The 13180-nt window shown below is 52.9% G+C and overlaps 1 protein-coding gene across 43 annotated transcripts in view; it reads left to right on the forward strand.

Moving 5' to 3' along the window:
- The window catches only part of LOC100052875 (mitochondrial inner membrane m-AAA protease component AFG3L1), a 28883-nt gene extending 16282 nt beyond the window's left edge, over positions 1-12601 (forward strand). For 29 of the 43 annotated variants that reach the window (XM_070263278.1, XM_070263276.1, XM_070263261.1 and 26 more), the window contains 8 exons: positions 640-777; positions 981-1134; positions 3030-3137; positions 3856-3981; positions 8488-8598; positions 9583-9698; positions 10599-10793; positions 10934-12601. In XM_070263278.1, coding sequence (XP_070119379.1) covers positions 640-777; positions 981-1134; positions 3030-3137; positions 3856-3981; positions 8488-8598; positions 9583-9698; positions 10599-10793; positions 10934-11131 — 1146 coding nt within the window. In that variant the 3' untranslated portion in view covers positions 11132-12601. Of the gene's footprint in view, positions 1-639; positions 778-980; positions 1135-3029; positions 3138-3855; positions 3982-8388; positions 8599-9582; positions 9699-10598; positions 10794-10933 lie in introns of all 43 variants that reach the window. The other 14 variants (XM_023637580.2, XM_070263248.1, XM_070263287.1 and 11 more) reach the window with 4 other exon arrangements.
- The last annotated feature ends 579 nt before the right edge of the window (positions 12602-13180 follow it).

Raw genomic sequence — 13180 nt, forward strand, 5'->3', positions numbered from 1 at the left:
CCCCGCTTGAATCTCTTCAGTGTTCAGGCACGATAATGATCCATCCAACGGACACCAAAGCATGGTAGACGGGCGTGAATTGGTGATTTTTAAGCCTTAGGTCAGCATAGAAAAAGGCAAGTCACAGACAGGCCACCACAGGTGCCGGTGACCACACAGTGCGCCTTCATAGCCAAAGGCAGGCCAGCTAGTTTGTGAAGCTGGACAGGCTTCTCTGTGGCCTGAGATCTGGGGAGTGGGCTCCTGTTCTTCCTGGCGGGGTATGAATCGGGGTCACTACTTTGGAGAGCAGTTTGACAGTAGATGTTAAACTAAACATTCAGACCCTTTGATCCAGCAAGTCCTACCCTTGGGGCCTTTTTCTGAGTAACTCACCTGCTCAGCTGGTTGGGGGTATGAGGGCTTTCGTTTTCTGTATTAATGTCTATAATACTTGAGCTTTTTATAGTGAATATGCATTAATTTTATAGGCAGAAAATATTAACAGGAAAACAAACCCTGGTCTCCATGAGTGGTGCATCGTCTGATGAGGTTCTCCTTAGTCCTAGAAGTTGCCTGTTTCAGTGGAAACAGGCCTCTTTCCTCTGGGTGCTGTCTTTAAGAACCCTTTAAGAACCATCTGCCGCCTTTCTGTTTCAGGGAGCCGTGCTCACTGGTCCTGCTGGGACGGGCAAAACACTTCTTGCCAAAGCAACTGCCAGGGAGGCCAGCGTGCCTTTCATCACTGTGAATGGGTCAGAGTTCCTGGAGCTGTTTGTCGGCGTCGGGCCAGCGAGGGTAGGTGGATGTTGCTTGCTCTTGAGTAGGACAGCCCATGCTTTGTGTGGGGCCCTGGCGACAGGCACAGAGCCTGCCACAGGTGTGTGAGGGAGACTCAGGTGGCAGAACAGAGCAGGTTCTGGAGGGGAGAACTTGGGTTGATGAACTCTCGTTCCCGTCTTGGTGCCTGTAACGAAATAGACTGTGGGTTCCCGTTGCAGGTCCATGACATGTTTGCAATGGCCCGAAAAAATGCGCCTTGTATCTTATTCATTGATGAGATTGATGCTATTGGCAGGAAGCGTGGCCGCGGGCACCTTGGAGGCCAGAGTGAGCAGGAGAACACGCTGAACCAGATGCTCGTGGAGATGGATGGTGCGTGGATGCGCTGAGAGCTGGCCCCTCACTGACCCTCTTCCAGCTTTTTATTTCTTTAAAGAAGCTCCCTGAGTGAGAATGCCTGTTTATTCTGTTTTTAAGGAAGGCTGTTCTCCACAAACATAATAGAGAAAGCTGTGTTAGGTTAACGCAGGCCCCTGGTTCTCGACAGTAGGACGAGGGGGCTGAGGCGCTGCCCCTCACCCACCCCGCCCCCGCCGGCAGGAGGAAGGAATTAGCAGTGACGAGGAGTCACCTGCTTTTCTGAGGACGTGGACCTGGTGGGCCAGGGCCCCCAACTCTCTTAGCACAGGCATCGGGGCCACAGGACAGCATGGCTACAGCCCATGCTCTTTCCACTCAGAGCTGCTCTCGCTGCCCTTCCTGACCCAGAGTACCTACCTGTGCCAAGATCTCTCCTTCCTGCCAGTCAAGGCAACTCAGAGTGACTCCACTTAAGTGTGTCTGCTGGCTCTCAAGCCACCTGAGGCTCCATGGGAAGCGTCTGGGCATTGAGGCCACATTTCCAATTTGGAGGAACTTTCGCTGGACCTTTGGTGTGTCTTATCTTCACTTTGACTTCAGGACCACCCTGAGTTCGGGGATTTGCTGGGAGGACTCTCAGGACTCCACGTGTAGTCATACTCGTGACTGAGACTGACTGCAATGACAGGATCCCCAGCAAAATCAGCACAGGGAGGAGGCACGTGGGCAGAGTCCGGCTGCAGCTTCTAGAACCCTCTCCCCGTGCGCTGAGTTGCAGGATACACTTGCTTCTCCGGCATCGAGTTCTGACGACACCTGGGAGTGTAGTCGACCTGGGAAGGCTGTGGAGACCCAGCCCCCAAGGTCTTCAGTGGGGGCTGGTCACGTGGCACCCTCTGCCCAGCATGTGCCCAAAGGCCAGCCTCCTGGTGGAAGGCAGGTGCTCAGCATAAACCACCGTGTTTGCAAACAGTTTAGGCACAGGGAGCCCTCTTATCAGGGAATGGAGGGACCGTCCCCAAATCCGAGGTCCCATAGGCAGCCGAGGGGCTGCTTGTAAGCAGGCCTTTCTGAGAGTGAGCCTTTAGGCCTGTTGTGTTAGTTCTTTTCTGCACAGACCAAAACATTTCCAAAATCTTTTATTGTGTTTAGTTTCCACCAGTAATTCTAATGAGATTATCTCTGTTCTGCTGTCTGGAAGGGCTGATAGGAGAGAGCAGTCAGTGGAAAGGAGTGGGTGGAGCACTGCCACTGTCCTTCTCTCCCCCTCCCCCTCTGTTGGGCATCCCCTCCTCCGTGCAGTCCCTACCTGCCCTCATCCAGTCCAGCTCCCTGAGCCCTGCCAGGGACCTGAGTGATTGGCGGCCTTAGCAGGTGGCCACAGGCGCTGACACAGGGCAGCTCTCCCCATCCCCTGGGTCGTATTATGTGGTGTCAGAGGCTAGCCAGAACCAGTAATGAATCAGGATGGGGGTCCATATCCTGAGACTGGGCCATGGGATCCCAGTTAGCTGAGGAATGTCTGGCTTCCCACCACTGGAGATGCATCTCAGCTGCAGCAGTGGACCCAGAGCCATTGGTGTGGCCTGTGAAGGGTCAGGGAGGGGCTGTCAGAGCCAGCCCTGGGTGTGAGCGTCTGCCCCACCAGAGAGTGGCTTTTGCACTGAGGTGTGGAGCGAGCAGAAGGAAAAGCAGAGCCTGTGTGGGGCTGTTTGGGGTGGGCAGTGGCCCTGGAAAGATGGGGACAGGTGTGCAGGGGAAGGGCAGTGGGATATGCTCTCAGGACCAGGAGAAGGAGGAAAGACACCGAGGAACCCAGTGTTGCCCTGACAGACGCCAGCCTGCTGGGTCCTGTGCAGTCACAGACCCCAGGCCCTCTCAAGCTCACCTGCTTCTCTCATGTCCAGGGTTCAACTCTAGCACGAATGTCGTGGTGCTGGCTGGCACCAACCGCCCCGACATCCTCGACCCGGCCCTGATGCGGCGCGGCCGGTTTGACCGCCAGATTTATATCAGTGAGTATATCAGTTGCTTGGGCACTGGGTTTGCATCTTCAAGCCCTTGGGTTAGAAGTTTGGTAGATCATTAGCTCTGTATTTGGAGGAAATTTTGCTTGAGGTCCTGAAGCAGTTAACATAATATTTTGAAACAGTGGAGACGAGTGAGTGCTCTTGGTTGCTGCTGGTTCGTGTCTCCCAGCCATCAACTTTTTGGGATAAGAGACGTGGTTGGGCCTGGGGGAATGTCACCGCAGTCCACATAGGTAGAAGTGACGTGGCGCATTTCTCTTCTTCAGCGGTTATTTTTTTGTATGCTGTTATAAAAGCTTGAAGGATAGTTTAGAAGAGAAGAGTTCACTCTTCCCTGCACTCTGATGGTCAGCCGTCTTTCTCTTCCCGGCCCTTTTCTTTGTGAGAAGACGTTGATCCTGCTGGACGTCCCCTGCTGCTGGGGCAGTCCTCGTCTTGCTCACTGTCGGGGCCTGGCCCTGGGGTGGAGTTAACGTTGGCTAGATGCAGCACAGTTAGGAAAGTGTTTTAATGGGTTTGCGGGCTGAGTGTACCTGAGCTTTGGGTTATTTCCACCATTGCTCCCTGGCTCCCGTCAGATAACCGCGTGTGAGGTACCGACACGGTGGGGAAGGCGCCTGGAACCCCAGGCCGTCTGTATGCTTTTGTGAAGTGTCTGTGGGTGACCTTGCTCTGGCCGTCTGTGTGTTGCTTTCTCCGTTAGGCCCCCCTGACATCAAAGGCAGGTCCTCCATCTTCAAGGTCCACCTGCGTCCACTGAAGTTGGACAAGACCCTCAGCAAGGACACCTTGGTGAGGAAGCTGGCGGCACTGACTCCAGGCTTCACAGGTGAGTGTGGGCTGGGCCATGCTGCTGTCTGAGGGGCCATGTGTAATCCATGGGTGGTTTCTGGTCATGCCCATTGGTGCTGGCAAGTGCCCGCGTTTGTCTTTAGAATCTGGAATCTGTTGAGACATACTGAGGCCTCAGGGAAGATTAGGCCCAAAGCTAATTTATACCTATTTGAACTTCTGTGTTTTGTTCTGTTTAGTCTTGATAATTGTTATTGCAGAGACCAAACTACTGTCTGAGGACAGACCTACTGCAGGGAAGAGGGAGCTGGGTTTTACAGTCTTGGGCTTAGGGTCCCAACCTGGCAGCTTCCTTTCCATCTCTCTCTTCTTTGGAAGTAAAACCCAAGCTCCTGTACTAGGAAGCTTGTTTCCCTACCAGGGTAGTTTGTATACCAGGACTTTAGGGCTTTTCCAGGGCTCCCTCTGCTCAGCAGCCCTTTTGTAAGCTTTGTGGTTAGTATGATGAGCTCTTGGCCACTGCTCCTGCCACCCTGAAGCATTCCACTGTTTAGTCTCATCTCCTCCAGCCACTGAGGCCACGATCTCCTCAGTGTCCTGCCCAGTGCTGGGCAAGGACTGGGGTCAGATCACACACAGACAAAGGAGTGTGCATTTGTCATCTGTCGGGGGATGAGTGACGAGTTCTCGCCTGAGCAGGCTGATATGTGAAGGACTTGATCTGTCTCCTTGCCAGAACGTGCTTTCTGCCTTGGTTCTCTCCCCTCATGGCTTCACACGTTCACTTACACAGCGAAGTTCAGAAACTGGAATAGACCACCGGACTTTGTTTTTTCTTGACCAGCAAAATTAGAGCTTGCCCCTCAACAGTGGTGACTCAGCAGGATGACCCAGAACTCAGCAGCCTCAGCCCGTGGGTCCTGGGAGGCTGCCTCATGGAGTCGCCCTCCTCCCTCAGGCTAGTCCTGTGGGTCCTGCTGTCTCCGAGGGGAGACAGACACAGTCTCTGCGAGTGTCGAGACGGCAACGATGGAGAGTGGGGCATCTGCCCTCACACAGAGAAGGGGATGTGGAATTCTTGGAGTAAAAGAACTGTTGACACATTTTCAAAAGCCACAGAAATAACCGCTGACTGTGGAGCTGTGATGGCTCTTTGACTCTTGAGCCCTCCTCTCTCCACATTGCTGCAGGACCCTGAGGGGGATGCAGCCCTTTTAAACCGGGTGTTTTTTGGAAACCTGACACTTAAAATTCTCTTTTTTCATCTGTGCTCGTTCTTTGCACTACAATGTATTAATAAAAATTAAAGAAAAAGGGCATTTTAGAAGTTGGCTAATGGCTCAACAAAAAATTACAATGCATGCAAAAAACAAATATAAGTCATTCACAGGAAAAAAAATGGACAGAAACGGTCCCTGAGGTAGCAGAGACTTTGGGTTCACTAGACAGAGATTTAAGTGAACTGTCTTAAATATGCATGCCCCAAGAGCTGAAGGAAACCAGAGAACTACTGTCTCGACAAATAGAGAATATTAGTAAAGAAATAGAAATTATAAGAAGTAAACAAATAGGAATTGTGGAGCAGAAAAGTACTGTCATTGAAATGAAACATTCACTAGAGGGGTTCAACAGCAGCTTTGAGCAGACAGAAGAAAGAATCAGCTTGAAGTGCATGAAGTGATGCAGTCGGAGTAGCAGGAAGAGAAAACAATGAAGGAAAGTGAACAGAGCCTAGGGACACACAGGACACCACCACCTGGACCAACATACATGTTGTGGGTGTCCCAGAGCAAAAAGAGGGTGGAACAGAGAATAGACGAAGAAAGAGTAGTTCAGAACTGCCCCAATTGCATAAAAGACATGAATCTACACATCCAGGAAGTCTGTGGACTCCAAGGAGGGGTAAACTCAGAGAGATCCACCCTGAGACACGTTACAGTCCCACTGTCAGAACCAGAAGCAAAGACAGAAAGGGACACTTCATGTCTGAGGGAGCTTCAATTAGCTCAGCAGCTGCTTCCTCATTAGAAGCCGTGGAGGGGCCGGCCTGGGGCCAAGTGGGTAAGTTCACGCGCTCCGCTTCGGCAGCCCAGGGTTTCACTGGTTCAGATCCTGGGCACAGACATGGCACCACTCATCAGGCCATGCTGAGGCAGCGTCCCACATGCCACAATTAGAAGGACTCACAACTAAAAATACACAACTATGTACTGGGGGGATTTGGGGAGAAAAAGCAGAAAGGAAAAAAAAAAACCATGGAGGCCAAAAGGCAGTGGGATGACAAAGTCAAGGTGCTAAAAGAAAAACGCAACCGGCAGTTCTGTATCTGGCAAAAACCATCCTGTAGGAATAAAGGAAAAATTAAGACATTCTCACATTTAAAGTTGAGGGGCTGGCCCTGTGGCCAAGTGGTTAAAGTTCCTCATGCTCTGCTTCAGGGGCCTGGGTTCACAGGATCGGATCCTGGGCGCAGACCTAGTCCACTCATCAGCCACGCTGTGACGGCGTCCCACATACAAACTGCGAGGAATGGCATCAGATGTTAGCTCAGGGTGAATCTTCCTCACCAAAAAAAAAACCCAAAAGAAAACGTTGAGGGGGGGTTTATTACATTAAGACCTGTCCTGCGAGAAATGTTAAAGGGAGTCCTTCAAGCGTGAAATGAAAGGACACTAGCCAGTAACTTGAAGTCACATGAGGAACCAAAGAACATTGTGGCGATGCCTACACAGGTAAATATAAAGGCCAGTATTACTGTATTTTTGGTTTGTAACTCCTTTTTTTCCCCTATATGATTTAAAAGAAAAGTGCGTAAAACAATATGCGATGCAAAAAGATGTAACCTGTGACATTAACAACATGAAGATGGAGGGAGGGAGGTGCACAGCAACAGAGAGTTTGTGTAATTATTAAAGCCGGAAATGGAAAAGCTGATCTTAAAATTCATGAGAATGGCAAGGGGCTTCAATAACCAAAACAATCTTGTAAAGGAACAGCAGAGGCGGAGGACTCGCACTTCCCCATTTCGAAGCTTACTGCAAAGCTCCAGTAAACAAAACAGGCACACGGGCACAAGGACAGACAGACCAGTGGGATGGAGTGGAGTATCTGGTTGGAAGCCTGTCCATCTTTGGTCACTTGTTTTTTGTCAAGGATGTGCAGACCATTTAATGAGGAAAGAACGTCTCAACAAATGGTGTTGCAACAACTGGACCTCCACATGCGGAAGACTGGACCCTTACACCATATACAAAAGGTAAAGTGGATGAAAGACCTAAATTTAAGAGCTGTAACTATAAAGCTCTTAGGAAAAAACATGGGAGGAAATCTTCATTACCTTGGTTTTGGCAGTGATTTCTTAAATATGATGCCAGAAGCACAAGCAACAAATGAAAAACTAAATTGCGCTCCTTCAAAATTAAAATCTTTTGTGTATCAAAGGACATTATCAAGAGAGTGAAAAGACGACTTATAGAATGGAAGAAAATGTTTGGAAATCATGCATCTTGTAAGGGTTTAGCATCCAGAATATATAAAGAACTTTTACAACTCAACAACAAAAAGAACCCAATTTATAAATGGGCAAAGGATTTGAATAGACATTTTTCCGAAGAAGATACACAAATGGCCAAAAAGCACATGAAAAGATGCTGAGTATTATTAGCCATTAGGAAAATGCAATCAAAACCACAGTGAAATACCATGTCACACCCACCAGGATGGCAATAAAAGACAACACGAGGAGTAGGTACAGGATGTAGAGAAATAGGAACCTTCATAGATCGCTGGCGGGAATATAAAATAGTGCAGTTGTGGAAATCAGTTTGGTGGTTTTTCAAAAAGTAAAATCCAGAGTTACCATATGACCCAGCAGTTCCACTCCTTGGTAGCTACCCAAAAGAATTGAAAACGAGTCCATACAGAGACTTGTATGTGAATGTCCATAGCAGCAGCATTTATAATAGCCAAAAGGTGGAAACAACCCACACGTCCATGATGGATAAATGAAAGGTGTGTTATGTGTAATAGAATATCATTCAGTCGTGAAAAGACATGAAGTACTGGTGCATTCTACAGTATGGATGCATCTCGCAATATCATGCCAAGTGAAGAAAGAAGTCACAAAAGGCCACATACTGTGTGACCCGTTCACACGGAGTGTCCAGGACAGGCGAATCCACGGAGCCAGAAAGAGATCAGTGGTGGGCTGGGGGCGGGCATGGGAATGACTGGAAGGAGCACCGGGTATCTTATGTGGATAATGGAAATGTCTGAGATGAGATTAGGGCGATAGTCAGTCAACGTGATAAATTTACTGAAAGTCTTTGAAGTATACACTTAAAATGGGTGGATTTTATGTTAGATGAATTATACCTCAATAAGTTGTTGAAGAAAAACTGGCTGGAACCCTGGTGACTGACACGGCCCTTGCGTCTCCCTTAAGCCCTGGCCCCGGCTCAGCTCTGGGTGCTCTGCAGGAGACTTTCCTGTGGTGACGGCCCTGGAGCACCGACGTCAGCTGGTTTCTCCTTTCCGGGGTCAGGTGCTGACATTTCTAACGTTTGCAATGAAGCAGCCCTGATCGCCGCCTGCCACCTGAGTCTCTCTGTTCAGGAGAAGCACTTCGAGCAGGCCATCGAGAGGGTCATTGGAGGTGAGCCGGGCAGCCCTGGGGGGTGTGTCCCGCTCTGGCCTGCATGTGGCAGGCACACCCTGGGGCCCAGCCTCACTTAAGTGCACAGGAGCCGTGGACAGTTTTCCAAATCAAAGTTGGGCTTAGGATCTGACAGCAGCTTTCATACCCCTTCTGGAGTTAGGTTTAGAATCCCAAAGAGAGGGGACCTCCAGGGCACGGGATTGTCCCTGGTTTGAATGCTGACTGGACAAGAGGAGGGTTTCCCGGGAGCGTCGTCCTGCTGGGGCAGTGCCTGTGCCTCAGTGTGGGGGCCGCCTGTCAGGTCTCCTGTCTTCAGCCAGCAGCTCGGGAAACTAGTCAGCGATGGGTAAGGGTCTCCCAGTGCCTTGCTGGGACAGAGGCCAGGGAGACGTCCATGTGACCAGCAGCTGTCCTTCATGGTCCAGCCCCACAGCTGTGAGAACTGATGTTAGCCCAGCAGCAGGTTGCAGCGCATCTGTTTTTTTATTGAAGTGCGACAAGCACAGGAAAGTGCCCCGAGTGTTACCTAGCCCAGGGCAGTCCCCACGGCCTCTGGAGGGTTGATCAGTTGGAGCTGGGCTCATCACCAGTTGTCTGTGGCTCTTCTGTGTCCTCCCTGCCTGTGAGCTGGGTTGTGGGAGGGCATTGAGAATCACTCCTCTCTCTCCATGCTTCTGGCGTCACTTCTAGTCAAGCTGTAGAAAGTAGCCAGTCCTTTTGGCTAAAAACGGGCCTTCTAAAGTGGTCCGCTGCATGCAGGCTGCATGGGGGAGGCCTTCTTCAGAGCTGGGGCGGCGGGGTTTCTGCGGTACAGAAGGCAGCAGTGTCCGGCGTGGAAGGGCCTGGGGGCATGTGTGGGGGCAGATAGGCGGTGGGTCTGTCCTGGCTGAGCAGAGGCTCTGACCAGTCCCCGGCCCCCCCTGAGTGGAGAGCGGGGACTTGGCGCCCTCTCCCCAGCTGTCCTGGGAATGGGATTTGTAGGCCTTGAGAAGAAGACGCAGGTCCTGCAGCCCAGCGAGAAGGCGACTGTGGCCTACCATGAGGCTGGACACGCGGTGGTGGGCTGGATCCTGGAGCATGCGGACCCCCTGCTGAAGGTTAGTCTCTCGTCACCCAGTGTGTCTGTGCTGGGGCTTGGGGCCTCCTCCCTTCCCAGCTCGTCCTTCGTTCTGTGGGCCTGGGTGTTCACCCGACCTGGGTGGCTGGCTGTGTGTGGGGTCTGTGGTCATGTGGGCACCATACATTCAAGGTGGTGGCCGTTTTAGTTTTCAAGGAATGTAATGGTCTGGAATTTGTCGAAAGATTCTTTGGGGGGCTGGCCTGGTGGCGCAGTGGGGTGTTAGCTCAGGGCCAATCTTCCTTACCAAAGGGGGGAAAAAAGATTCTTTAGGGGGTGGGTAGGCAGAGAGGATGTCTGAATGCAGGCACTTGACACCCTAGAGGTTTGCTGCTAAACTCGCCTCGCTCCTAAGCTTTGGCCCTGAAGTTGCGGCTCCTCTGGAACTTCCTTGAGGGGCAGGACAGAGGTGGTTTCCACGTTAACCCTGGGGGTGGCCCCTGGTGGTGGTGGGCCCAGGGGTTTTCTCTCTTCCCACAGTATTGTGGAGAGACTGACGGTCAGAGCTGGGCAACGTTGGCCTGGGGTGCTCCAGGGTGGCCCCTGAAGGGGCAGGCTCTGCTCAGGGAGTGACGAGGGCCCGCCTGCCATGCCTTGAAGGTGTCCATCATCCCCCGGGGTGAGGGGCTGGGCTATGTCCAGTGCTTGCCCAGGGAGCAGCACCTGTACACGCGGGAACAGCTCCTGGACCGCGTGTGTGTGATGCTGGGGGGCAGGGTGGCCGAGCAGGTCTTCTTTGGGCAGATCACCACGGGGGCCCAGGACGACTTGAGGAAGGTCACCCATAGTGCCTACGCCCAGGTAAAGGGCAGCGACCCCGGAGGGGCTCTTCGGAGCCTCGCCCAGCCAGGCTCACCCTCGGCTCCTCGCTCACTTCCAGGTTGTGCAGTTTGGGATGAGCGAAAAGCTAGGCCAGGTGTCCTTGGACCTTCCCCGGCAAGGTGAGACGCTGGTGGAGAGACCGTACAGTGAGGCCACTGCCCAGCTCATTGACGAGGAGGTCCGGTGCCTCATCAGCTCTGCCTACGAGCGGACCCTGGACCTGCTGATGCGGTGCCGGGACCGGGTGGACAAGGCGAGTCAGGCCGGGTATAGGGCCGGGCCCCGTCCCCGTGGGATGCTCAGGTTTGGGGCCTGCCTTTGGCGGTGCCCACTGTCCTGGAGTGGCTGAGTGGACTTGTTCAGGATAGCCTGATGGGCAGCTGTGATTTCCAGGTGGGCAAGCGGCTGCTGGAGAAGGAGGTGCTGGAGAAGCCGGACATGTTGGAGCTGCTGGGCCCCCGGCCCTTCGCGGAGAAGTCCACCTATGAAGAGTTTGTGGAAGGCACCGGCAGCCTAGAGGAGGACACGTCCCTTCCCGAGGGGCTGAAGGGCTGGAACTGGGGACAGGAGGAGGGGAGCACGGAGCATTGAATGCAGGAGAGCCCAACTTAGCCACTCTACCTCTGGGAGCAGTGGCGGGAATTACCAGAAAACACATTAAAACACGTGATAACTGCAGATGGGCGTTTTAGATGAGGGCACTCTGACCTCGCAGTGATCCCGCTCCCAGAATATGGCCTTCCCCTGTGACAGGAGCTGGAACCCTGTTCCTAGAGGACAGGGGCCCAAGTCAGGGGAGGGCAGCGAGCCGTAACTCACCTGCCACCCCAGGAGCAGAGGGCGTTGTGTCTTCCTGGAGACCGCGAGTGTTGGACCCCTGTGGGCCTCTGACAGGATGGGTGGTGGTCGCATGTGGTGGGGACAGTGCCTCGTGGAGAAGTGTTAAGTGCTGGTCACTGTAATTGCCTCAAGGAGAGGAGGCTTCTGGCTCAGGCCAGAATTGCTCAGGGTTTGGTGAGGCGGCAGAATTAAGAAAAGGAAATTATGAGCCAATTATCAAGGAAAAGTTTAGTTTTTAAAATAGCCATTTGGGTGGAAGGCCTGTCAGTCTTTATGGAGGAAACTCAGCACTTCCCAGAGGGGTGTGGTTACGGGAGGATGGTGAGGCCTTGGGGGCCCGAGTCCCCCAGCACCTGGGCTGAGTGTGAGGGAGGCAGTTTCTCAGAACCCAGCACCCAGGGGCTGGCCCTGTGGCCGAGGGGTTAAGTTCGCGCGCTCTGCTTCAGTGGCCCAGGGTTCCCCTGGTTCGGATCCTGGGCATGGACATAGCACTGCTCATTAGGCCATGCTGAGGCGGCGTCCCACATGCCACAAGCAGAGGCACTCACAGTAGAACATACAACTCTGTACTGGCAGGCTTTGGGGAGAAGAAGACAAAAAAGATTAGCAACAGATGTTAGCTCAGGTGCCAGTCTTTAAAAGGAAAAACCAGCATCCATCTTTGGCGGGGGCCTGAGCAACAGAATGTGTCTGGATTCACCCCCTTCGGTAACCGGTGGGCCTGTTACCCTTTTAGGATCACGAGAGAGGCTCTGGGCCTTATGTGGGGGTGCTGCTGTCACTACCTGTTAACCCTCTTTCTGGTGTCAGGCAGCTGCCAGACGAGGGGAGAGCCAGTCGTAGGTGGAGAGCCCTAGGTCTGATGCTCGCGCCCAGTGCCCTGGGAGGCAGAGTCAGGACGGGGAACCTGGTTAGTGGAGGGGTCCCAGCGCACGCCTGCCCCCTGGAGTTGTCAGAATCGTGACACTCACGGGGCATCAGCTGCTGCCTTCGTGTGGGTGGGCAATGTCTGGGTCACCTGGTAACCCTCTGCTCGCCTGACTGCTGCTCAAGACATCCTGGGGTGACTGGCTGTGGGGGGCAGGGAGTGGCCTCTTTCCATGACGCACCTGCCCACTGCTCTTGGCCCATCTAAGACCAGACACTGGGACTTGGTCTTAAATTTTCCAAATCGTTTGTTATGTTTGCCTCAAAAATATAATTTCCAACTTGGAACAAGCACTTTCAACTTCTCTTGTTTGTAAAATGTGCATTATTGAATTTTTTTAAATCTCCAGGGGGCCAGCCCGGTGGGGCAGCAGCAAAGTTCCCACATTCTGCTTTGGCAGCCTGGGGTTCGTGGGTTCAGATTCCGGGTGCGGACCTATGCACCACTTGGCAAAGCCATGCTGTGGGAGGCATCCCACGTATAAAGTAGGGGAAGATGGGCACGGATGTTAGCTCAGGGCCAGTCTTCCTCAGCAAAAAGAGGAGGATTGGCAGCAGATGTTAGCTCAGGGCTAATCTTCCTCACCAAAACAAACAAACAAATTTAGGGCTCACTGTGTAATGCAGCTTCCACCAGATTCAGCCTCCGTTAGCTGAGTGGTTTGGGGGTCCTGCCAGGGTCCTGTCTGGGTGCTCCCCTCAATCCTAGGGAGGCGCTGTGGCATCCAGAGCCACCTGGGCACCCATTCCCCAGCTTCAGGTCAGTTCCTGGGCCCACAGATGGAGGAGACCTGGCTGAGAATCTTCTGTCAGGGAGGCTGGGGACCCACCTGCATGGTGCCCAGCGTCTGTTCTCTGGGCCCGTCTCACAGG

Source organism: Equus caballus, chromosome 3 (genome assembly GCF_041296265.1).
Source record: "Equus caballus isolate H_3958 breed thoroughbred chromosome 3, TB-T2T, whole genome shotgun sequence".
Lineage (NCBI taxonomy): Eukaryota > Metazoa > Chordata > Mammalia > Perissodactyla > Equidae > Equus > Equus caballus.